Raw genomic sequence first — 26268 nt, forward strand, 5'->3', positions numbered from 1 at the left:
CAGGAGGGCAGGCCAGGGAGAGAGGTGTGCTTCCTCTCGGGTATGTGTCTCCATCAGGGGCTGCTCTTAGGGGTCGTGTGACTAGTGGCAGGACCAGAGCCAGCTGCTGAGCCAGGACCTGGTGGAATCTCCTTGTGGAGCCTCTTGGCAGCCGGGGCTTCTCTGCCGTGGCCTCAAAGGAGGGAGAAGCATCCACTCTTTACTTTTCTCCTTCCTTCTATCTGTGAGAAGGAAGGAAGCTTTGCTGGGGCTCAGCCTACCCTCTGATCGCTCTATGGCACCCATCCGTCAGTTCCAGGACGTAATCCCATCGCCTCTGCCTGCCTATCTGTCTGTATCCACCCCTCCCCGCTTCTGGGTCCTCTTCAGCTTGATGTGCAGGATATGGTTACTTCCCTCCTCAACGGTTCCCGTCAGCACTCTCACCCACCTTGTTGCTGTGACTGTCCCCCCAGTATGGGGGCGCCCAGGTCTGTTTCCTGCCTGGATCTCTTCCTGTACCCCAGGCTTGTATCTTCAAGCCCCTCCTGGGAGTTCGATGCCAGAACGTTCAAATAAAGCTCTCCACGTTTCCTCCTGCCTCCTTCTTGGCCAGGGCTGCTGGCATCTGTGAGGGGCACTGTCTCCTCCAGTTTCCCATGCTTGAAACCTCTGGGGCTCCTTACGCCTGCTCACCACCGAGGCCATTAGGCTCGGTTCTCCGCTGGACGGCTCCTCCCCCGTCATCCCCTCTCTCTCATCCCAGGGCCCTCCACCCCTGTGTGAGCTCCCTCACCTCGAGGCCTGAGTCTCCTGCTCAGCCACCTGGCTTCCCATCTCCCGCCCTTTAGTACAGTTCGCTGCAGTCAACAGTAGCTCTGATTTCTGTCCTGCCCCTGCTCTAAAACCTTTAGTGGTTCCCTATTACTCATTGATTAAATCTCTCACTCCTCAGGGTTCTCTTCAGCCTGGTTCCTACCACCTTCCCAGTCTCGTTTTTCACACATGTACACAATCACTCTTCTCATTTACACGCTTTCTCCAACCTACACAGTCACTTAGCTTGCCCACCTCAGAGCAGCCTGCAGTGTCCTTCCCTCCTTCAACATCAAGTCTCTCCTGAGCCCTGCATTCTTTCCAAGGCCCCAGCTCTGGCACCTCTATCTCCTCTGGACCCTCTGGGACATTTCCCTGGGCCCTTCATTTCCATCTGATGAGGCAGGTATTTATGTGTTTGTTTATACCCTACCTGTTTCAAAGAGGATGCAAACCAGCTATCCATCTGCTATTGAGTGCTTGCAAATTAAAGAACCAAAACCCAAGCCAAAAAACAAACAAAAAAACCCGCGTTACCTACTAGGTTGTGAGTTATTTGAAGGCAGAGACATAAATGTTTCATCTCTGTGTCGCTAGCAGCTGGCACACAGTAGATGCTCAGTAAATGCTGAAAGGATGAAGCAGACTTTGTTACTTAGCAAGAACCTGGCACTTGTCCCTTTCGTTTCTCTTATTGACTGAAGTTGTGTCTCTAGTCACTACTCAACCAGCTAAACCAGAGGGCACCTTTGGCAGCCACCATGGGCACTCAACACCTGTAACAGCCGCGCACACAGTAGGCGCTCACACCAGTGCTGCCTGCATTGGGATTACGCAAGAAGGCCCATGACCTCTGCCTTTCCTTGGTGGCAGGCGATGGGAAGGAGGCGACCCTGGGGTGTCCAACCAGAAGACTCCGACCACCATCTTGTTGACTCCAGAAAGGAAGTTCCACAGTTTCGGGTATGCTGCCAGGGACTTTTACCACGACCTGGACCCCAATGAGGCCAAGCAGTGGCTGTACCTGGAGAAGTTCAAGATGAAGCTGCACACCACTGGGGTGAGCCAGCCTCTCCCCGGCCCCGAGCCCTCCGCACGCGAGAGCCGAGGTCCCTCCAGCCTTTCCAGACCTTGGGGGCCCTCAGGTTTCTCCCAAGCGGAAATGAATGTCCATTCACCTTGATTTTGGAAACAACCTGGAGCACACGACACTTTTTGTGGGACACACGGCACTTTCTGACCTACACGTGGGCAGGGAGATATTCAGAACGTTTAGCAACTTGTTTGCTTTGGAAATTGACCAGTCAGAGAGACACTGCCTGGATGGAGCACAGGCATAGGGGGCTGGGAGACCCCTGCTGTGCCAGGAGATCCCCCTTCACCTGCAGGATTGTTGGGAGATCCAGGAATCCTGAAGGAAGGACTCGGGGACGAGGGAGCATTTTGGGGGCTCAGGGTAGTGGTTATAACTAACCGGTTTGGAAGTAACAACCAGCAACAACTGGCTCATTAACCTTCTATGTGGAGAAGGAGGCAGCTCAGGAAATCAAGTGCCCAACAACTGGAGGCCCAGTGCCTGAGGTAGTCCTGCTTCCAACTTGCCAGGGTTTTGTAAGATGTGGCCAAGTTGATTAGCACCCTCCCCCAAGCCTCATCAAAATGTTGGGCCATAGTATAGAATTTTTTCAATTTAAGCATTTTATCCCTTAAATTTTCCTTAACTCTCAGTACTTAGAGATGCAGGATGGTGATAGTGTTTAAGACCACAAACCATGAGGCCAGATGGCCTGGGTTTAAATCCCACCTCTGACACCTTTGAGATACTTCATCCAAGTCACTTAGACTCTCCTTGCCTTGCTTTACCTTATTTGTGAAATGGAGACTTGGAGAGTGCTTTTCTTATGGGGATGTTGTAAGGATTAAAGGAATCAAAATACACAAAGCTCTCAGAACCATGCCGGTGGGTCCTTAGTTAAAGTCAATTGCTAGCTTCTATTATTTATTGCTTTTATATGTCTGCTTGTTAAGTGTTTGCAGATGACAAAACAAATGTTACTGGGAAACGCTGCAGCCAGCACCCTGCCTTCCAGGGCTCGGTGCTCACCCGTGTGTGTGTCTCTCTCTGAAGCACACTGACTTCACCTCAAAATGCATCCTTCCTGTTTCACCTGATAGGATTCAGCAGTGCCCAACAGGAATCTCCTGCAGGTGGAAGCCCAGGAATTTTTTCAATTTGAATTTTTCAATTCCAAGCCTGTGGCTTCCTGATGCCTGGAAGCCGCTTGGGGACCACCACCCCAAAGCTGGGGTGTTTTTGCTGAGCCCCAGATGTGGGAGAAGTAAGCATGTGTAGAGGGGTCAGGATGATGGGCAGGCCCCACAAGGCCGGTTTAGCTGTTTGACACCCCTTCACACTCCAAAGGCAAAGACTTATTACCCAGCCTGGATCAATCCCGAGACCACACTGATTTTTTTCCCTGGTGGCAATGCGTCTTGTGGTTCCAGGAGACTTGGGGGTTTCCTCCTGATTTTTGCTCCCCTCTCTGCCCATTCCCACCCTCTGGGGATTATTTTCACCATTTTTTAATGACCGCAGTCCATCCGGCATCTCACGGAGCATCTTACACCCAAGGACTGCACTCGGCAACTGCTGTAGCTTCTGGCAGAGGAAGGAAGGCAATGATGCTGGGCTCCCAGTGGATTAGACAGCACAAGCCTTAAAATAGGAGCTCTTCTATTTTTGTGACTTGGTTGGCAGCTCATCGGGAAGTGAAAGCTTCGTGTCTGTTTAGCACCGTGCACATCAGTGATTTGGTATGATTATCTAGGCTTCCATTAGGGGAGCTCCCAAGGGTGACCATGTGTGTCATGTGGAAATAGTATGTAAATTGCATCGGGAGTGGTGTCTGCTGCCTTTTTTTTTTTCTTCCTGGGCTCTGTTGCTGCCCCAAAACCTCTGCCCCCAGAGGATCCAGGGGAGAGAGGAAAAGAAGGAGGGAGGGAGGGAGGGAAGAAGGGAGCAGTGGAGGTGGGGCCTGAGGGGAGAAGCCAGGGCCTCCTACACAGTAAGGGGACATTGCTGCCAGCCCTGTCCTGGGGGATGTGCCGTCCTAGTCTGCCCCTCAAACACCAGGAAACACAGACATGGTTCACTGGGTTCCCCAGGTCTCCAAGTGACAGTGCTTAAAGCCAGAAGGCATGTCTCTCCTTCTTTTTACTATTTCATTCCTGTCCCGGCTCTAGGACCTCACCATGGATACAGACCTGACGGCAGCAAATGGCAAGAAAATCAAAGCCCTTGAAATCTTTGCTTATGCCCTGCGGTACTTTAAGGAACAGGCGCTGAAGGTAGGTACATGCCAGAGCCTGTGCTGGGGGCAGGGGGGCACCTGCCAGCTAGGGGAGCAGGGACAGCCTCAGGGCAGAGAATGTGCCTTCGTGCACTGCTGGTGGGAAGGGAAAATGGTGCAGCTGCTGTGGAGAACAGCCTGGCAGTTCGTCAAAAGGTTAAACACGGAGTGACCATCTGCCTAGCAGTTCCAATCCTAGGTATGTACCAAGAGAAACGAAAACATATATTCACACAAAAACTTGTACATGAATGTTTCTAGCAGCACTATTCGTAATAACCCCAAAGCAGAAACAAGCCAAATGTCCATCAGTGGATGAATGGTTAACTAAATGGGATTCACCCACACACTGCAATATTATTCAGCCTTAAAAAGGAATGAAGCACTGACACCTGCTATGGCATGGATGGACCTAGGAAACATTACGCTAAGCGAACGAAGTCAGATACAAAAGGCCACATACCGTATGATTCCACTTGTAGGAAATGATCAGAAGAGGCAAATCCATAGAGACAGAAAGTAGACTAGTGGTTGCTAGAGACTGGGGGAGTGGCAGACGAGTGACTGCCAGGGGGTATGGGTTACTTTTGGGGGGTGATGAAGTTAGATAGCGGGGATGGTTGCACAACCTTGTGAATATACTAAAACCCACTGAATTGTGCACTTTATTTTATTTTATTTTTTTTGGCTGCGTTGGGTCTTCGTTGCTGTGCGCGGGCTTTCTCTAGTCACGGCGAGCAGGGGCTACTCTTCGTTGTGGTGTGTAGGCTTCTTATTGCAGTGGCTTCTCTTGTTGCGGAGCATGGGCTCTAGGCCCGTGGGTTTCAGTAGTTGTGGCACAAGGGCTTCAGTAGCTGTGGCTTGCAGGCTCTAGAGTGCAGGCTCAGTAGTCTCGGCGCATGGGCTTGGTTGCTCTGCAGCACGTGGCATCTTCCTGGACCAGGGATCGAACCCACGTCCCCTGCATTGGTCGCGAACCCATGTCCACTGCACCACCAGGGAAGTCCCAAACTGTGCACTTTAAAAAGGTGAATTTTACGGTATGTGAATTATACCTCAGTAAAACAAACAAAAGAAAGAAAGGCGGGAGACATATGCAGCAGCTGTGTGATCTTGGGCGAGGTGTTCGTTCTCTCTGATACCCACGTTCCTAACATGAAAAGGGGGTCAGGTAACTGTGCCTCGTGGGTCGTTTGATAGTAAGTGAAATATTAGATGTTAAATGCCTCCCTGGGGGCTCAGCAACTATTTACTTGGTAAATAGTTGCTGCTGTGCCCCCTCTCCTCCTTGCCCCCCACCCCAGACCCCATGGAAGAAGCTGACCAGGTGAATAAGCCCCCTTGGTTGGCCCTTGCAAAGGTTTGTTCAGTGATGGCCCAGAATTAAGAAAATGGCTAATTTCCAAATGGAATATAGCCATCCACTCGGTGTCCATAGGCATGGTGATGAGTGGGTGTAGATCAGATGATTCAAGAGCCTCGTGTATTAAACTCTATCCAAAAAGAATTGGGAACTTCAGAAGCATTTGGTATTATGTGATCGCTAGAAGAAATTTAGTGAATTCTAGAAATAGAGTAGAATAGAATTCTCGAAATAGGGCTAGAGGGAGACAAAGAAGTGAGGTCGTAACACTGCTTTCATCCATTCAAGTACCTCTTGTTTTGAGTACTTTTTGTGAGCCAGGTGCTATGCAAGTTCTGGCCACGTGGAAAGAAACCCAGTGCATACAGTTGATGGGTGGGTGTCATGACTGGGTAACCGTGGGTGTTGAGTGTTCGGTGAAGGCAGAGGTTCTGCCCAAGGGCAGCAGCAGGGAATCCTTCCCAGAGGAGAGGGATTGCGGGCCTCTGACAGGCAGCAGCTGGAAGGGCGGGTGTTTTGCGTGGGTGGAATGGCCCAGGCACAGCTCAGGGGAAAGAAAACATAGCAAACCGCTGTGGGATGCAGGCAGCTTGGAGCAGGCGAAGGGCAAGGCTGCAGAGAGAGCGGGAACAGCAAGCTCCGGCCGAGATGGTGTGAAGCCCCGAGGGCCAGGCGAAGGAATTCTTCCTGGCTCGTGGATTTCTCGCATGGGTTGCCATGGCCACAAGGATGCGTTAGAGGAGGGGAGACCGCGTGGTCCCGAGGGCCTGCAGGTGGAGCAGAGCGATATGTTAGCAGCTCACTGAGATCCTGAAGCAGGTCTGTCCGAGGGCTGAGGGCGAGGCTGAGACTCCGACTGTGGGGTCATTTGAGGAACATGAAAACCAGGGAGATAAAGGTGGTGGGGTGGAGGGAGGGAGTGGTTCCTGGGAACAAATTCTTCTATGAAAAGGGGTGGGGAGAGGATTCTAAGGAAGGAAGTGGGAGGGAGATGGGCTGGGTTCGCTTCAGGAAGAAGGTGGTGACCAGCCAGAGGCAGGAGCAGTAAGGCCGGCGGGGACCTGCGGAAGGGAAGCCGCCATTGGTCCAGGAGACGGCGAAGCAGGAGAGGAGGTGGACCTCTGTCGGCCTGAAGAGAAGGATCTCAGAGGGATGGGCTCAGCTCCTGGAGAAAGATGAAGGCGCAGAGGGAGGTGGGGGCCTCCGGAATAAGAGGAGCAGCCGTGGGGACTCAGGGAAGATGTAGAACTTGAGAAAGTCTACGACACTGGAGTGTGTTTCAAGTTGGCCAAGAAGAAAGGCGTGAACAGCCCATCTCGCAAGGGAGGGAGGAGGTGGAGGGGGCAGAGGTCAGGCACGGGCGTGGGTAGGTGGGTGGTTGTGGGCCTGTCGGCTCAGCCAGAAGCTTCCGGAACCTTCTCTGAGCAGGGAACACGTTGTAAAGAAATTCCATGCAGAAGAGCTGTTTGAGGAGGTGTACAGGAACTAGGCCCTGTATAAGAGGCTGGCTGGTGTTTGAGGGGCAGGTGGGTTCAGTGCAGAGGGGGACTATTGCGTGTTGGACCAGGATAAGCTCAAGTAGAATATCTCAGAAATCACGTCCTTGGAGCAGTCTCACTATTCACGAGGGACAGTCAGTGAAAGTGCCTGACGTGAGATGTTCAGTCAGTGCCAGGTTCCTTCCCTTCCAAGCTGATCTCCACCCGCTGACGAACAAACAGCTCATCAGACAACTTTCCATACAGCCAGGGAAGCCCATCATTCATCTTTGAGCCTTTTCCTGTTTAAAGAGTTTAAAATAGCCTGGATGGTTATAGGCACCACGCTTAGAATCCCTCCCAACCCATCACATGCTCACTTGCTTTTAAAGCCCAGTGCACACCTGCAAGGAAATAAAACATGATTAAAAAAACAAAAATAAACACAAACAAAAAATGGCTCTTTCACCAGCAATCCCACTCCTGGACAAATATCCGGAAAAGATGAAAAGATACATGCAAATTCAAAAAGATACATGCACCCAGTGTTCACAGCAGCACTATTTACAGTAGCGAAGACGTGGACATAACCGAAATGTCCATCGACAGATGAACGGATAAAGAAGATGTGGTATACATATACAATGGAATATTAGCCATTAAAAAGAATGGAATAAGGTCATTTGGAGCAACATGGATGGACCTAGAGATTATCACACTAAGTGAAGTAAGTCAGACAGAGAAAGACAAATATCATATGTCATTTATATGTGGAATCTAAAAAAATGATACAAATGAACTTATATATAAAATAGAAATAGACCTACAGACATAGAAAACAAACTTATGGTTACCAAAGGGGAAAGGGGTGGGGAGGGATAAATTAGGAGTTTGGGCTTTAAATTAGGAGTTTGACAGTACTATACATAAAATAGGTAAACAACAAGGACCTACTGTATAGCACAGGGAACTATATTCGATATCTTGTAATAACCTATAATGGAAAAGAATCTGAAAAAGAACATATATATATATATATATATGTTCATATATATATTCATTCATATATATCTCTATATATATTCATTCATATATACATATCTATATATATATATATATCTCTATCTGAATCGCTTTGCTGTACACCAGCAATTTACACAACATTGTAAATCAGTTATGCCTCAGTTTTAAAAAAAAAAGGTTGTTTCATGTTGGTCTAAAGCAGAGATGTTTATAAAAACATGTTTATTAAAAAAAAGTTTAGTGAATGTACTGAACCACACACTTAAAAATGGTTAAGACGGTGAATTTTATGTTACGTGTATTTTCTCACAATGAAAAATGAAAAGTTTATTTTAAAAGGGAAAAAAAATGTACTGATCAAAGAGGAAGTTAGTTCAGTGAGAGGGTGGGTCAGCCCCAAGATAACTATGTGAAACAATAGAGAAAATGAGATACCCATTAGGAAAAAAATCGCCAGCCTATTAGTCTTTTGAAACATGTCCGCAGAGCGGACTTTGATGCAGAAGCACATTAGTGTGTGTTTAGGTTTGATTTCAGATTTGTCTGGTGATTGTGGCAACAGGAGGGGAGGAGAAGGGGGGGACAAGCATCAGTCAGAGGTCTTCTCTGGGCCGGATGTTCCCTGTGTGTTCTCATTTAATCTTGCCAGTAACGCTGTGGGTTAGTGTTATTCTTCCCATTCTACCGGTGGGAATACTGAGTCTGAGAGCTATTCTAGAGACCTATTTTGTCTACCTGGGCCTGGTGGAAACCTCTGATGCTTCCACCCGTCCTGTTTACCCACATGGGTCCCAATGATTTTCTTTTTTTTTTTGAAGAGTTGATTTACAATGTTGTGCCCATCTCTGCTGTACAGCAAAGTGACTCAGCTATACACATATAGACATTCTTTTTTTTTTAATATTCTTTTCCTTTATGGTTTATCCCAGGAGATTGCATATACAGTAGGACCTTGTTGTTTAGCCATTCTAAATGCAATAGTTTGCATTTACCGAGCCCAAACTCCCAGCCCATCCCTCTCTCTCCCCTACCTCCCCATCCCTCCACCCTTGGCAACCACAAGTCTGAGCTCTATGTCTGTGAGTCTGTTTCTGTTTTGTAGATATAGGTTTTACATTAACTGAAAGTCAAGGGCAGCACGGTTCTTCCTTAGGTCATGTTGTTCCTACCCTTACCATCCTGCCAGGAAAACTCCACTGATGTGCTGGGCCTGCAGTAAGGTGGGTGACAGTGACAACTCTGATAACAAATGCTACCTGTCGTTAAGCATTCCTGTGGGCCAGGCACTGTTCAGATACGAGACCAAAAGTAACAATTTAGTTAAGACCTTGGCCTTTCAAGTCAAGATAGACCTGCGTCTGGGTCCAAACTTTGGCTCTGCTGCTTTCTAGCTGGGCAATCATCACAAAGATACCGAACGTATCTAGGCCTTAGTTTGCTACCTGCAGAAGAGGGGCAAGTGCTAATCTCTTCCTAACAGGATTCTCAAGTGGATTAATGGCGGTTGAGCTATGGAAAGGGCTTAGCAAGGCTGACACTGGAGCAAGCTGTCAGGAAGTGTAGCTCTCAGGAAATTATCAATCCTCCCAATAACTGTACGAGCTTATTATTATCCCTACTGTACAGATAAGGAAGCTGAGGCCTGAGAGGTTGTCACTTGCCCTAAGTCACATGACTAGGAAGTGGCTGAAGGCCTCAGATCTGCCCATCTCCCACCTGCAGCCACATCCAGGGAGTGGAAGGAGCTGGGAGCTCCCTGTTTGCTGTGTATTCAGAAAGCAGACTCTTGTTCCTGACGCTGATAAGTTCGGGGGGGGCCGCGGAATAGATGCCCCAAGAGTTCACGGCCAGGAAGCCTGGATTTTCAGCAAAGCCACAGGAGGACCAGCTCTGTCCACCTGACCTGCTGCATTTTCCTTGGCTTTAGGAACTGAGCGATCAGACAGGTTCAGAGTTCGAGAACTCTGATGTCAGATGGGTTATCACGGTGCCTGCCATCTGGAAACAGCCCGCCAAGCAGTTCATGAGACAAGCTGCCTACCAGGTAAGTGCGGGGCTGGGGGCAGGCAGGGTCCAAGATACACCTGGCGGTGGCTGTCACCCCACTCCAGGGTCCCCCAGCATTCACAGGCCTCCTTGGGGAGGCAGCGAGGGGTCTCCCACAGGCGGGGGGCCAGGAGCCTTCCCATTCCTCAGCTTCCTCCTAGGGGAGCAGCGGGGGTCAGACGGACAACGGGAGGGGCTGGGCTCAGTTTTCCTTCTGACTTTATTCATTTCCAGGTCTTGTTGCCCCTGTAGGTTCCTTGGGGCTAGGATTGCAAACTGAGGTTCAGAGGTATTTCTCTGTGGGCAAATGGAAGTGAGACCCTCAAGGAAAAGGCTTGGGGAACAAGAATATATTTGAACAAGGAAGAAATAAAGACAAGGCCGATGGCCATGGACCAGGCACATCAGCCTGGTGGAGGCTGAAAGCTGCACATATGCAGCTGGGAAATAAAGGAAGTATGATTGTCCTCTGCACGGTTCATCTTAGGAGCAACACAGCAGCACGGCATGTACGGGCGCCCCAGACAGGGGAGAGGGCTGCTGGACCTGCCTGGTGGAGGACACCCACAGCTGGGTGAGGGCAGTGGTACAGTTAGGGAGTGTGCCAGTCAACATGGCGCCATGGAGACAGAGCACTCCAGCATCGACGGCCAGCCCATCCCTCGTGGGTGCAGGGGGCACCACTGGTGCCAAAACCCTCGTGGCCTCCAACCCTCACATTGTTTGTGGACAACCTGTGCCACGACGGGGCTTCCATGAGTGTCTGACTTCGTGGCAAGAATGGCCGGCCGTACTGACCTGCTGTTTTGGTCCCGGGGACAGAGCTGGCCCCTGTTGTACTTAGTCCCCTGGGTTAATAAATGAAAGCCGACTCTGGGGCCTGTGTCAGGTCTGTGCTGTGAATCAGTTTTCAGAGCCTTCAACCTGAGTGGGCTGGGGAAAATCACAAAGGTCATAGATGTCCCCTTGTCCCCTGCCACACCTCTCAGGAGAGAGCCGCCTTTCCCTGGAGACACACCTTTGATGTTGAGTCTGTGGCCACATGTATAAATATAATCCTTTCCTTTCAAAATGCCCATCTAATCAGCGCTGATCTCTGAACACAGTCAAATGGCCCCAGGCACCTTGGCGTCTTGAATTGTCCTGGATGCTTGAGGCTTTACCGCAGGCGGCAGGTAGAGTTCAAGGAAGGGCAGTGTTCCGCCCCCGCCCACCCCCACCCCCACCCCCACCCCAGTGCTCTCCCATTCCCCTCCTTCCCTTCCCTGCCCCAGGCTGGCTCCTCTGCTCTCCCCTTCCTCTGTTCGTCGTCGTGAGAATCTGGCTCAGTCTTTGTGTTTTGCCAAAAATAGATCTGTTTTCATAGGGATGAAGGGAGAAGGTGGAAGTTCCAGAAAGAGGAAACTTCTTTAAAAAGAAAGAGACACAAATGCAGTTTCACTGTCCATGGGAGCCCTGGGCATCAGGGAGCTTTTCCTTGGTGTCAGCATTCAGGCAGTGTCCAAAGACCCAAAGATGGGACACTGGGACATGGCTGTCTGCTAAGACACAGCCTGGGATCCTGAGTTTTCCCAGGAAGGATACTCAAGAATCATGGTTCTGACTTTCATTTTCCAGCCCATGGGAGGACTTCAGCAACAAACATGTGACGTGGAAAGGGGACAGACAGTTCTTAGTTTTAGCCTGAAAAAGAAAGAGGTGCGGTGACTTGTAGATTTGTCGGGGCTCATGGAGCCCTGGGCTGGCTCTTCAAGGACTGTCTCTCTGAGAGGGTGGGGCCAGTGTGGGGAGAGGTCCCTTACACTGGGGAGGTCAAGGAGGAAACCAGGCTGAGGGGGGTGTGGCGTCCTCTAGGCTTTGGCACCTCAGGCAGTAGGAGGGCCAGCAGCTCCTGGGCAGGGCCCAGGTGGCCAGCATGGATGAGAGGGAATGGGGGAATTTGCTTCCTGAGGCCCAGAGACACCCTGTGGATCAGCCTGTCCTCTCCATGCCGGGTAACGTTTGTCCAGGACAGTGTCTGTGCAGCTTAATGTTTGGCCCTTTGTAGCTCAGATTTGATACTTCTGTTCAATTTACAGTCACTGGATGGATTTTAAGATGGCAGGTACCATTCATTCATTCTTTGTTCACTCATTCATTTATTCATTAAACAGCCTGTGCTGGGGGCCTCCTGTGCCAGGACTGTGGTAGGTGCTCGAGTCATAGGACAGGAGTGCTGCTCTCAAATCAGTTGCATCCAAGTGGTTCATTGTAGCCATGTGTACTTCTGGCAAGGGGCAGGTGGCATATCAGAGGCACCCTCTTTAGCCTGTCTTCTGGGAGAGTCTTCATGACAAGATGGAAATGGAGCTTGCTACTCTCCAAAATTAGCATCTCTCCAACTCTCCCTCCTCACCTTCCATTTATTATGCAGAGTAAGAAAGATGCATACCTGTGATGGTTACTCTTATGTGTCAACCTGACTGGGCCTAGGGATACCCAGATATTTGGTCAGACATCATTCTGAGTGTTGCTGTGAGTGTGTTTTAGGATGAGATGAACATTTAAATCGATTGAATAGAGCAGATTGCCCTCCCTAAGGTGGGTGGGTCTCATTCAATCAGTGGAAGGCCTGACTAGAACAAAAGGCTGAACCTTCCTAGATAAAATGAGAGGGATTCCTCCTGTCTGCCTGCCTGCCTGCCTTCAGACTGGAACATTGTTTTCCCCCTGCCTTTGGACTCCAACTGAAATATCGGCTCCTCCTGGGTCTTGAGCCTGCCGGCAAGGGAATTATACCATCGGCCCTCCTGGCTGTCCAGCTTGCCGACTGAGGTCTTGGGATTTGACAGTCTCCATAATCACGTAAGCCAATTCCTTATAATAAATCTCTTTCTATATATGCATACATCCTACTGGCTCTGTTTCTCTGGAGAAACCTGATAAATACAGAACCTGAGCAAAAAACACAGTTCTTGGCCCGCCCAGCTTCTGAAACCTGAGAGTGCCCACCAGTCCTTCCACCTGATGTGCTGCTGCCTGTCGGCCTGGCTTCTGACAGATGAACAGGAAGGATGAGGAAGGAGGTGGGATGGTTCTCCGTCAGAGCAGCTGGGAAACTGGTCTGTCCACCCTGCTTGCCTGTGGCAAGTGGAGCCCCTCCTTCCGGGCTCATGGGAGGCCTCCTGAGCCCAAGTTCATGGCACAGTCACATGGAGGCTGAACGTCATCCTCCACCGGCCTGGGGGAGGGGGAGGAGGTCTGGACCAGAGCCAGGAGATGAATCTCTGGGCAGCATCTCCCATGGAGAAGCAGGCCTGCAGGGGGTGGGCCTGGGGCCTGCACTTGGAGGACTGAGATTCACTGCCAGTGAGAGGTGCCCAGCACTTGACATGGGCACAGTTTCATCTGTGAAACTTCCAAAACTCCTCTTATGTCAAGTGATTGTTGAGAAAGTGGGTTAAGTCTCCATCTTTTATAATCCACAGCCTCAGGACAGCTTTAGACCCTTTAAGAGCATTCAGCGAAAAGATGGTGGCAGAAAGAACAGCTTTCTGAGGCCCTCAGAAAAGACCCAGAATGAGGAGATAGTTCCACTGCATCCTGAGCACATCATGCATAGGAGGTAGTCCAGTGTATTTCTAGAGGCATTTTGCCTAAAGTGTGTAACTCTAGTAGGTTCCAGAAACCTGTTAAATAAATGATGTTCTCCAATGTACGCTGATCTCCTCTAACACGGAGTTGCAGCTTGCATTTGCCTCCCTTTCTGAATAAACTGCAGTGAAAAGTAATCACATCAGGAAAGAAAGCCAACCCCATGACACTCAGAAGCCGTGCAGCTGTAGCTCTTTGCAGTTTGACACCAGGCCAGCTGAGCACTCTGCTGGTCTGGCTGTTTTTCTCAGCTGTTGACACAGCCCCTGGCGGATTTGCCTGGCTGACTGCAGGGCCAAGGAGCGGTGGTCAAGGTGGTAACTGCCCACGTCCTCGGCCTCCCTGGAGTGCGGTCTTCTCACCCACCTGCTTCTTTCAGGTGGAGCTTGTGACCAGGAAGCAGAGCGCTAAAAACTACTACGATGGAGTTCTTGCTGGCCCAGATTCGTGAAGTCAAATGGGGTAGCAACCTCCTTGTTCAGACGCTTTCTGATTGCAGAATCCTCAGGTCATGTTTGAAATGCTGTCATGAGAAGGGCCAGAAACTGCAGAATAAAGGCTGGCTGGAGGGATGGGTGATTCATTCATTCGGCAGCTGCCCTCTGAGCACCTACTGTGTGCTCCGGGGCAAGAAGACCTGACTGCTGCCCTTAGAAAATGTACCATCTTGCAGGAGAGGCTAGACAGGTCCGCATGGATCTATAGTCGGGAGCAGAATATGCTAGGTGCTGTGCCAGGGGCCGAGCAGAGGGAGAGCTCACATTGGAACGGAGCAGTGGCCTTGAGATAGCAGCTCCGGAGGCAGAATTATTGAAAGCGGAGAGAGAGCTCCCCTGCCCCGGTTGACCCTGGCCTGTTCCCAGGAAAAGACCCGCAGGTCTCCTGCCAGCTGCCAGGCCAGAGGGCTTCTGCTGAGAAGGATGGCAAGTGTTTTCATGCGGAAACAAAGCTTACATTTCAGGGCACTGGATCCTTCTCTCAGAGATAAAGACATCTGGGTTTCTGAGAGTCTGGCAGAGACGTTCGCATTTCCTCCTTCTCTTGGAGCCCACCAGCAGCTCTGGGAAGCCTCCTGGTGACTGGGAATCTGTGCTGAGGCAGCTGCCTTCCTTTGCCTCCCCCTCCCCTCTCCCTGTGGCCTCCATGAGAGTTTGCTGGTAGGGACACGGCCCCTCACTCTCACTGGGGAGTGGACAGGGGGGCTGGCTTAAGCAAAGGAGTGTGGTTACTTTGTCCTGGGTCTCCCAGGCACTGCCGGGGCCCCCACTGACCTTGCCTTTCCCCTCCCCTCTGGTTTGGGGTCCTCTTCACCTCTGCTTCTGTCTGCATCCTGAGCAGGGTACTGTGGGGAACTCCCCACGGAAATGGGTCAAAGCTTTTGCTGTGAAGCTGAGGCCAGCCCAGCTGGGGAGGGACAGGTGAAAGGCCCCCCGAGGGGTGCAGTCCACGCTGTTTGGGGCAGATTCAGGTCAGCCTGATTGTCTTTCACATCTTCAGGATGTGGGAGCATCCGGTGGGGTGGGGGGTGGTGGTCTCAGTCCCACACCAGCTACCCTCGGATGCCCTTGAGTGAAGAGCCTGGAGTAAAATGTAACATTTTACTCCAGGCTCTTCACTCCTCTGGACCTCTTGATGTGATTTTCCACATAGATATTTCACATATAAGTTAGAGACCCTGCTCAGAATTTCTGGGCAGGCATGGAGCGGAATAAGGGCGTCTATTTTCTGCTCCCCTTTGTCCGCTGCCGTCCCCATTCGCGCTGGGCCCAGGCCCCTGTCGCTCTTACCAGCCACATGGGAGCTGCCTGGCTGGTTGACATCCCGGTGGGACACAATGACAGGAATGTGCCTTTTGAGTGGGCAGAGCCCGTGCCTTTCCTCCACACCGAGTCCTGGGCACCACTCTGCTCCGCCCTCCCTAGCCTCCTCCAAGTTTATCCTCCATCATGAACTTTGGAGGGGAGGCTTGTGCATCCAGGGCCCACTGTTGCTTTGTAACGCACCTCTCCTTCCTCCTCAGCCCATGTTGGGGGAGCTGGGCCTATATGAGCTTCTGTTCCAGGAGGGCCTTGGCTTTACGTACAAACCCATGAGGATAGAGGAACCAGTCCGCGAGTGCTGCTCTGTAGACGGGGCTCCTCCTGGTGTCACTTTGGGTTTCTTCTTCTGAGATCCTGGGGATAAAGGTTCAGAGGTTTCGCTGTTCCTGGTGGCAGCTGACACGTGTAACCCATGTCCTATTTCATCGGGCATTTTAACCTTTGTCTGCCTTTGTGCTGAGGACGTCTGAGGAGACCCCTATGAGAAAGTGAGGCTGGGGGAGGGGGCACCTTCATTCCCTTGGATGGGGAAATCTTGTCGCGCATCTGTGTCACTAACCTATTGACTCGTGTAAGCTAAGGGCAGACCTGGCCTCTTTGACCTGGGGATCCTGCTGATGGGCACAGATGCTGCCCATGTGGTCGGCCTCAGCCAAGGGTACAAGGCAGGAAGGAGGCGGGTTCCTGGCGGAGGGTGTAGGCGTGTGCGGTTCCATCTGTTTTTGTAATTCAGTCCAGACGGGTTCTGCCCTTGTGAGGCATTCATGGTTTCGGCAGAGTGGAGATTTTCAGTCACCTGCCGGCTGATGGTATCTCATTAAGACGTAATTAACTGGTTCGTTTGGGGTGTGGTTATTAGCGACAATGAATAACAGCAGGTCTAGGCAGTACTGTCACAGAGTAAATGAGTAGAGAGCGTACCTTCAAACCAGTTCAGGAGTATTAGGGGCACCCACGGGTTTTGTCAAAGTACAGAGGCCTGGGCCCTACCCCAGTACCTGGAATTACTAAGAGCAGGAGAGCTGAGAACCAATTAAAGAGCTGGTCGGCAAGGCAAAAGACCTGGGCCCGGGCTGCTCTGCCACTTCTCTGGGATACCCTGGAGCCTAAGACTGGCCCGGTTTTAGCACCGAAAGGCACGTGCCCCAGGAAACCGGGACAGTTGGTTGCCCTACCTCTCCGAGCCTTGGTTTCCCTCTTCATAGAGCGAAGGGGTTGGACGAAAGGCATTTCTAATTTCTAACCTGAGCTCCCCTCCCCTCCTTGCCCAGTAATTGACCCTCCTAAGCTCCTTCCGCGCATGCCCGTGACTCTAGACCAGCTCTTCCCCACCGGGTCACTGTACATGTGTGACGTTAGGCAGACCTTTGTCCCTGGTTGACGAGATGAGTCCACTAAACCCCCAGGGGCCTGGGGACACCTGGGAGCCTTCTCCAAAGGGGTGCCACACGAGGGCGCATCCCGGGCTTCCTCGGAAATGGCAGCAAAGACAGCAAACACAGTGGTGATAGAAGGAGCTAGTTTTTATTTCCTATTGTGCTGGCGACCAAGGAAAGCCGTGAGCTTGGGCAGCTTCAACAAGCAAGCTAGATCTCGTGCTCCAGGTCAAGGCCATGAGAGGCCAAGCCGGGCTGTGTCTCTGAGCACCCTCAGAAGGCTGGTCCCGGAGCCTCCTGGCTGCCCTTCGTGAAGCCTGGAGGGGCTGTGACTGGAACAAGCCAGATGTCACGGGGCAGAAGCATTTCTGCTGTGAAAGGGATAGAGGCTTTAATAAGATAACTGTCAGTGGCCTTTCCCCCTGCACTCTAGGAAATGGGGACTCTGTGGGATTCCAGGGGGGGGCTTTCTCCTGGAGCCTTCCTGGTGCTCTGGAGATAACAGGTCAGATCCCCACACAACAGAATCAGACGCTTGCATAGCTGAGGCCCAGTGATGGCCCTTCTGTTTCCTAGGCCACCAAAGATCGGGGTTTGCTACGATTCGGTCGGACCATTTAGTCCTGGAACCGGAAACAGACCATCGGCCTTCCATCCCGTGGTGGTTTTCAAAGTTTTTGGTCCTTTGCCCCTTTGTGCTTCTCAGTTCTGGGCCAAGCAGGCCCCAAATGCAGGAGGCCCTGAGGCTCACAGAGCCTGGAATTTCCCAAGGGCGCTTGTACATTTTCGTTCCCCACGCTGTGACGTTCGGGTACCTGGCTTGGGGACCAGAACCCGATCACCCCCGATTTTAGGCTCTGGAGAGGCCTGTGGAGGGAATTTCCCAAACAAGCAGCGTGCGAGTGTCCCTTCCTTGTGGGGTGTCAGCCCAAGGCGTGGGTGTCCTTGGAGGGGTCCTGGCCAGGGAGCCTGGGTCCCAGCCTTGCCTTCTGTCTTGCAGGCAGGCCTGGCTTCCCCCGAGAACTCAGAGCAGCTCATCATTGCCTTGGAGCCCGAGGCGGCCTCCATCTACTGCCGGAAGCTGCGGTTGCACCAGATGATCGAGCTGAGCAGCAAGGCCGCGGTCAATGGGTACAGCGCCAGTGACACAGTAGGAGCTGGGTTTGCACAGGGTACCTCCTGCTCTCTCTCTCCCCCTCCCCGCTGTCTTCCCTCCAGCCCCCTGCATGTTTCTGTGCCTTGGAGTTTTAAAGGCACTCAGTGTGGTCGTGAGAAATCAAGATGCTTCTGAAGGAGGTTGGCCCTTAAGTACCTCTGTGCTCAGCCCCCCTACCTGGCCCCTCCAAGGACCCCCGTAAACTCAGCAGTGGTTACCCTAGTTCGTCACCCACCCAAGTGCCTTAGGGGAGGGCACTTCTCTCCAAGAACTCAAGGGTGGCCTGAGAGCGGCTCTTGGCCTTGCATTTTACTGGGCGTTTAATCTCTCCTCTCTATTAACTGATTCTTAATCTAATCCCACTTGCTTGTTATTAATTCCTCCGTTAAGATTGTTGATTTATTGCTGACTCACTCATTGGGGCCGCTTCGTGTGTGATGAGCTCATTATGTGTCTTAACTATAAACCTGGCGAGAGTTGAAACTAGAGATGGAAAGGGCTGACTTGTCCTGAGGGGCTGATGCTCGTTTAGCTGGGGGAAGGACCATCGCCCATGGAGACCCGGGATGGGCATTTTAAGGGCCTTTTTCTCTTTAATGTTCACTATATGCAAGTTGCTCACAATCTTGTGCCTCAGGACTGTTTTCCCTGGAATGCAGGGCTCCGTCGGTCTGTCCAGGACCACGGAGTCTGCAGACACCCTGGATCTCTCAGAGCCACGTGAGTGAGCATGGAAGCTGATGGGAGCTAGGGAGGTGGCGCTGTGCGCCCCGGCTCTGAGCTCTGTGCCGGGGTGAGGGCTCCGAGGACAGAAAACCCCCCCATCGCCCAAGCCCATCTCCATCCTGCCCTGCAAGGCCCAGGCCCAGGAGGAGAGGGATGTCATCAGTGAGGACGGTCACCAGTTGGTCCCAAGCTTTTCTTGGTCCTCTTCCCAACGCCTGTCTCTGCACTGCCCGGGGTGCTGGGGCCCAGGCCCACGCTTCGCAGGCACACATTCCTGCCCAGACAGGCCTCTCTTCCTCTTCACAGGGTGACTCTGCCCTGGCAGCCACTGCTCTGCATTTTGAACCCAGGATGGAGGCGGCTGTGAGCCTCAGCCACGAGACAGTGGCAAGAAGTTTGCTTGTCCCCAGGCTGCTGCCTCAGCCTGCTGGGGCCATGTGTTCGCACCCTGGATCTGATTCACCCAGAATGAATGGAAACGGGCTTCCCTCTAAGTCTGAGGGCTTGATTTGCCTTTTTCTCACAATGCTTGGCCTCGCCAGCATGCCAAGGCTGGCCTCACCGCTGACTAAATCCAATGCATTCATGTTTTAAATACTCAGGATGATCTCGTTATTTAAATTTCCTTCCTCATTGTTGTAACTGGAAAAAAGAGGAGTGACTGACTGGGCTCTATATTTCATATGCTGATTCTTTCGCAGTTGTTCATAAACAGCAGCTCATGTTAGAATTAGCTAATTGAACACAGCATTCCTTGACACTTCTTAAGTATAACATTCACATTTGAGGGGGGAATTTTTCTGAATGCTTGCCTTCCCCAAGAGCTCAGTTTTTGGTTCCCTTTCTTTAACATACGCTACCTACCCTCACACTGCCCTGTATCTGTGTCCTGTGCCTTGTGGGATTTACTGTTGTTTCCTGTGCTCAGAGGGTTGTCTTTGGTTTTTGAAATCCTCAAATTGTTGGCCACCATCCCTCAGGGGCAGTGAGACAGGGGTTCTGTCTCAGCGTTGCTTTACGGTGGGAACCTGTCTCCCGGAAGGACGGGGTGCTTGCTATGTGCCGAGGCCTGGTAGAGCACTTAATCCGGGATACCCAGGATGGCATTAATACCCCAAGACCCCCTGGCTGTTTTCTGCCCTCCCATGCTCCTCCCTGATGGATGCCCAGTAGCCACCACTGAGGAGACCAGAGCTGGCACTCTGCCCCCAGCGCTGCAGGGTTTGCTGTCGGTATTATTTTACTCCAAAAAGACTTTATGAGATTAGAAAAGGCTACATTTTTCACAATCTTGGGCTTAATTTGCCCGAAAAATGAGATGATTTTTTGAAGCTTAGAACATGTTTTATTAGCCTCACTAGGCCGTTTTTTATGAATGCCATTTCCTTAGTCATCTAGATTGTTTTAGAAAACCAATGCCCACTACAAGGTGTGCAATGTAAGTTCATCTGGAGCCGGTGATGGGAACAGCAGAGAAGCCCTGAGTTTGGAGATCCCTCCCAGGCCCGCGGGAACTCTTTAATCGGGGGGCCGGCCTCTCTGCTGTAAACCAGAGCCTGAGGAACTTAAGGCTGGCCCCATGTTTGCCATTCTAGTCCCCAGAGAAGATGTTTTGCAAACACTGTGCTCCTTGCTGAAGGAGGCTGGAGGGTCAAGGGTTCTTTATTGGATAACCAGGAACAGATGGATTTGTAGGGTTTAGGGACTAAAAAAATTGGTCGGGAGGACACTTGTGGGATGGGACAGCAGAGTGGTGGACAGAGCCTTCGTCTGTAAAACCAGGATTGCTCTAAATTGTTCACTGTAGTGATCATTTGTTGGGTTCCCAGTCTCATACTTGGTGCTCTGCCTTCCTTATTGCTTGCTGTGTGCCTGGTGTCACAGTGGGTGCTGAGGATAAATCAGACGGCTGGTCCCTGCTCTGCCTGTGAGAGATGTTAAGTGATTTGCCCAAATTCCCATCGTGCCTGTGCTCTGCTGCTTCCCAGGCTCCCTCTCACAGCACCTTTCCCACCTCTTAACATTCGTATTCTGCTTTTTCAGACTTCACTCTAAATTGTTAAATCTCAAAGGCAGAGGGGGTCCGTGGTCTGAGGGTTAATTTCAGGCTGCAAGACAGAGTCGTGGGAACTGCAAGTCCCTTGACCTCCCTGACCTGGTTTCCTCGTCTGAACACAGGGCGATATGATTTGTGCCTGTCCGCCTCACGGGGCTGTCAGGAGGCCTGCGGGAGATGAAATACCCATGCGAGTCACAGCCACTGAGTACCCCGAGCCACCCCCAGGTTGTCCCGCGGTGTGCAGGAAAAAGGCAGCACCGACTTTTCTAGGTTCAGCCGTGCCACCTTGTGGCTGAAGTGCCACCTTGTGGCTGAAGAGCATGTCGACTTCAACGGGGTCTGGAAAGGGCTCCTGGCGGTTTATCCAGGATCCAGATTAGGAAAACATACCCCGCATTCCTTGTATCAGACAAAGCTGCTTGATGTGAAATTATTTAACCAAGCGCACTGAAGGCTGCTTGGCAGACAGCCTCCTCACTGGGGCAGCAAAGCCAGGAAATTGGCCTATTTTATTCGCATTCCCCTGGAAGTGTCCCTGGAGGAAGGGAATCTCATCAGGGTGAGCTTTTCAGCAGGGCACTGGCCAAAGCTGCCAGGCAGATGAATAGATGAAGGCTGGTGGAAATAGCTCCTTGCTCTGAAAGAGCTGACTTTGTCATTCCCTATGTTGCATTTATGTAATCATTTTGATCAAGTATCACCAAATGTTCTGTTCCTAAACCTCCCATGCTCTTTTACCTCCACTGACTGCAGGTGACTGCCAGCTCTTTCATGTTTTCTTACCCGTCGTTATTTTCTTTCTGTTGGCCACTAGCTAAGGAACACATACGACGCAATCGGCAGAGTCGAACCTTTTTGGTGGAGAATGTCATAGGAGAAATCTGGTCCGAGCTGGAGGAAGGTAGCATCCTTAAACGTCCTTTGCCCCTGCTGGATTGTGTGTGTGTGGGGGCGGGGGGCTGCTGGCAAAAATGCATTTCTATTTGTTCCTTTTGTACTTTTGGAAAATGTTCCAAATCAGTTGGTTTTACAGACTACTCACCCAGGGAGAGCTCTTTTTGGAGCTGTAATTTTGCATGTTCTAAAACCATATAGGTTCTTCAGAAGAAAAGTAGGAATTGGAACTCACCAGTTCCAGAGTGAGTCTTGTGCTAAACAGCAGGTCATTTGATGGTGCTATTAACTTGGCAGGAAGTGGTCCACACATGCCAGGTATGCAGCAGCGCATGACCTGAATGCTTTAGTCCTAAAGATTCACTCATCTGGGTTCATCATCCATGCTAACCGGCACTTCTGGGCAGACACTATCTCATCTCTTTAGTCATGAATAACTCACTGTGTGGCTAATTAGCAAAACTATTGTACTAATGAGTGTTGATGGCGCTTAGCTGGGTACACCAAGTCATCCTGCCAACTTGTTCCAGGACACGATGGACAAGTGGTCTATATAAAGGTTGGCTGTTTTTGTACCAGGTGACAAGTATGTGGTAGTGGACAGTGGTGGTGGCACCGTAGACCTGACAGTCCATCAGATACGGTTACCGGAGGGACACCTTAAAGAACTGTACAAAGCAACAGGTAAGCCTGAGAAAATGAGAAAAATGGCTAATTTTCTCATACCTGAGCTGTTTTACCCATTTCAGATTTCTCTCAGTATCTCATTCTTTCAGTGCCACCAGCATGTGGAATTACAGGCAGTAGAGGATACGGATGCATGAGACCAGAGAGCAAAATGCAGTTAAATGGGGCTTCCCTGGTGGCGCAGTGGTTGAGAGTCCGCCTGCCGATTCAGGGGACATGGGTTCGTGCCCCGGTCCGGGAGGATCCCACATGCCGCGGAGCGGCTGGGCCCGTGAGCCATGGCCGCTGAGCCTGCGCGTCCGGAGCCTGTGCTCCACAACGGGAGAGGCCACAACAGTGAGAGGCCCGCGTAACCCAAAAAAAAAAAAAAAAAAAAAAAAAATGCAGTTAAATGGCCTTTAAAACACAAACCACCATAACTTGGGTTTGGGCATAAAGTGAGCCTGTTTCAGATCCTGGTCACGATTGTCACCTGTGATTTGGTTAAGCTTCCTAGGGAGGCCCCACAATGCCTGGTCTTGATTCAAGATCATCAAACCAAAGAACATTCTCTTCTTCTTGGTGGGGTGGGGATGAGTAATTAGTAGATCACAGGGACTAAGTGAGGTCTGCTGATTTTCCAGACACTGTCCTTGGATTTCTTGGGTGGGAATACCGTGATGCCCCTAGTTAGTTAAATGTATTGATTTTATTTAAAATGTAATTGATTTTAAACAGATTGTTGACGAGTGATTTCTGTAGGAAAGTTTCTCCACGTGGAATGAGAAGAACCTAAGGGTTTTAAAGTGTAAGTAAAAACGCATAGCTGCGGTCTGCTGGCTAAGTGGGTCCAAGGCTGTGCTGCTGTCTTTGAGCAGAACCCAGAACCCAGGGTAGGCTGCTACTCAGACTCCGGATTCCATTTCTGACCCTTTTTAACAGAGTGGTCTCCCTTTTTGTTCTTGACTCAGGTGGACCCTATGGATCTTTAGGAGTAGATTATGAATTTGAAAAGCTTCTGTGTAAAATATTCGGAGAGGATTTTATTGAGCAATTCAAAATCAAGCGTCCTGCGGCCTGGGTTGACTTAATGATTGCATTTGAGTCTCGCAAAAGGGCAGCTGCCCCAGACCGAACTAACCCTCTGAATATCACCCTGCCCTTCTCCTTCATTGACTACTACAAGAAGTTCCGTGGGCACAGTGTGGAGCACGCCTTGAGGAAGAGCAAGTGAGCTGGGCTCATGTTTGGCTCAGGACAGTCTAGGGGGTAGATTGTGTTCATGGGGAGGAGGAAGGTGGTGTGGGCTCTGAGTTCCAATCCGACACACTTGCTGTGTGACCTTGGGCAAGTGACTCAACTTTTTTGTTCCTTAGTTTTTTCACCTGGAAAATGGGCATGATAATTCCGCTCACCTCAAAGGGTTGTTGTGAGGATGAAATGTATTCATAAATGCTTAGCACAATGCCTGAGACCTGGAAAATACTACCTCTGTGTCAGCTATGATTACGCACTAAAAAGATAAGCTGTATGAGATCAGGGAAGTTTGTCTGTTTGGGGCCCTGCTTTATCACCAGTGTCTGCAATAGGACCTGATGCATAGGTAGTAGGTGCTCGGCAAATATTTGTTGAATTATTTATCACCCTGCGTTCTGCGCTAGACTTTGGCTTCCACTGTCTCAGGGGAATGTTGGCCACAGACAAAAGCAAAGAGAAACAAAAGAGGTTATGCCTTAGCTTTGAAGCTTCTAAGAGTCTAGGTCCTGGTGGTTTAGTGTATTTCTAAGGGTTCTTTGGACTTTCAAGCCCCCTTCGGCCCCCTCGGATGTGACAACCATTCTACCAGGGCCCATTACTATGCAGGTTAGCCTGGGTATCCTTTATGCACTCACCGCTCATTCCCTCTCTGCCATGCCTCCACAGTGTGGATTTTGTGAAGTGGTCCTCGCAGGGGATGCTGAGGATGAGTCCAGATGCCATGAATGCCCTTTTTAAGCCGACCATTGATAGCATCATTGAGCATCTCCGTAAGTGATCAGCCAGGGCTCGGCCACTCAGTGGCCAAGAATGGGGACTGATGTTTCCAATAACACCAACCAGTATATGTGAAGTCAGGATGGCAGGGGGTCTGGGTCTTGGAGCCGCAGGCCAGGGCCCTGGCAGGAGTGGGCAGGGCCTGGGCATGCATGAGGGTGGTTGCTGGGCACTGGCTGTGGATCCCTCACCTCAGGTACTGCAAAGCAGCCCAGAGCCTGTTCTCACTTGGGCTTCCATTTGGCTTCAAAAGTCAGAGAGCCGGGAGATCTAAAGCAATATTATCATCGAGTGACAGGCCTTCGGGAATGGATGGTCTTTGCTGTATCAGAACAAATTAGAAACCACAACCTCTGCTAGGGAGGAGGAACTGTTGTGTAAACCAAAGAAAGGTCTCCCAGAAGAGAGCAAACAGAATCTGGCCGTGCAGTTAACCTGCTCCCTCAGGGGCCCTCGCCCAGGGACACACAGTAGACTCACCAGGGGCCTCTTTCAGGATCCAGGCCCTCCACACACTTCCCACCCTGCACCTACACAGTCAGAACTCCTAGAGGTGGGATGGGAATTTTATGAAAACCAAAGAATAATATTGATAACAGCCTGCCTTAACAGAACCGCAGGTTTGGAGAGGGCAAGGGGTATTCATTTATGTGTAACAAAGAACTACGTAAATTGATCACTGTCTAGCTGTTAAAATGGGTTTCTACTTAGCAGTAGCTTTGGTTTTTATTCCTGAGCATATTGATGTACAAACCCCTCCTTTCTTTAAAAGATTGGCTCTACAAAAATATTCCGTTCAACAAGGTCAGACTAAGCCTGTCCTCCAGCTGGCCCAAGCGTCTTTGTCCATTCTCCACATTCTCAGGCCACCCAATCCCCCCCTGGCTTTTGGTGACAGGTCTCTGTCCGTTACTCTTCCCTTTCAGGGGACCTGTTTCAGAAGCCGGAGGTGTCCACGGTCAAGTTCCTCTTCCTGGTGGGTGGCTTCGCCGAGGCGCCCCTCCTGCAGCAGGCGGTGCAGGCTGCCTTCGGCGACAAGTGCCGTATCATCATCCCCCAGGACGTGGGCCTCACCATCCTCAAGGGTGCCGTCCTCTTTGGCCTGGACCCCACCGTCATCAAGGTGCGCCGGTCCCCGCTCACCTACGGGGTTGGGGTGCTGAACCGCTACGTGGAGGGCAAGCACCCGCCCGAGAAGCTGCTGGTGAAGGATGGCACTCGCTGGTGCACTGACGTCTTCGACAAGTTCATCTCCGCTGACCAGTCCGTGGCCCTGGGCGAGCTGGTCAAGCGCAGCTACACCCCGGCCAAGCCCTCCCAGCTGGTCATTGTCATCAACATCTATAGCTCGGAGCTCGACAACGTGAGCTTTATCACCGACCCCGGCGTGAAGAAATGCGGCACGCTGCGCCTCGATCTCACGGGGGCCAGCGGCACTGCCGTGCCCACCCGCAGGGAGATCCAGACCCTCATGCAGTTCGGGGACACCGAGATCAAGGCCACGGCCGTTGATATAGCCACCTCCAAGAGTGTCAGGGTTGGGATCGACTTCTTAAATTACTAACCGGCCCTCCCCGCCGCCTGTCCCCTTGGACTCAGCTCACCTGCATCTGCTGACCTCAACCCTGACTGTTCTTTCCCTGCCCTTGACCCTAGCCATCACCCGTCTGAATTTCAGCAGGGAAGATGAGAACAGCCAGGGCTAGAAATAATTAGGGATTTTTGAGGGCACACTGGAGTCAGAAAAACTGTTGGCAGTGAAGATGGAGGTTGGGAAATAAGGAATTTGAGGATCCCAGAAAAGCAGCTAGTGTTCATAGGTACGAAGTGGTGAAACTCCACCGCCCCC

The 26268-nt window shown here is 51.2% G+C and overlaps 1 protein-coding gene across 1 annotated transcript in view; it reads left to right on the forward strand.

Annotated features, from left to right (window-relative positions):
• The window catches only part of HSPA12A (heat shock protein family A (Hsp70) member 12A), a 64361-nt gene extending 38247 nt beyond the window's left edge, over positions 1-26114 (forward strand). The window contains exons 4-12 of the mRNA XM_007469597.1: positions 1669-1855; positions 4039-4143; positions 9937-10053; positions 17885-18056; positions 21640-21726; positions 22299-22403; positions 23357-23615; positions 24309-24412; positions 25346-26114. Of these exons, the coding sequence (XP_007469659.1) occupies positions 1669-1855; positions 4039-4143; positions 9937-10053; positions 17885-18056; positions 21640-21726; positions 22299-22403; positions 23357-23615; positions 24309-24412; positions 25346-25983 (1774 nt within the window). The 3' untranslated portion in view covers positions 25984-26114. The remainder of the gene's footprint in view (positions 1-1668; positions 1856-4038; positions 4144-9936; positions 10054-17884; positions 18057-21639; positions 21727-22298; positions 22404-23356; positions 23616-24308; positions 24413-25345) is intronic.
• Positions 26115-26268: the final 154 nt, after the last annotated feature.

Source organism: Lipotes vexillifer, unplaced genomic scaffold (assembly GCF_000442215.2).
Source record: "Lipotes vexillifer unplaced genomic scaffold, Lipotes_vexillifer_v1.1 scaffold240, whole genome shotgun sequence".
NCBI classification, from domain to species: Eukaryota; Metazoa; Chordata; class Mammalia; order Artiodactyla; family Lipotidae; genus Lipotes; species Lipotes vexillifer.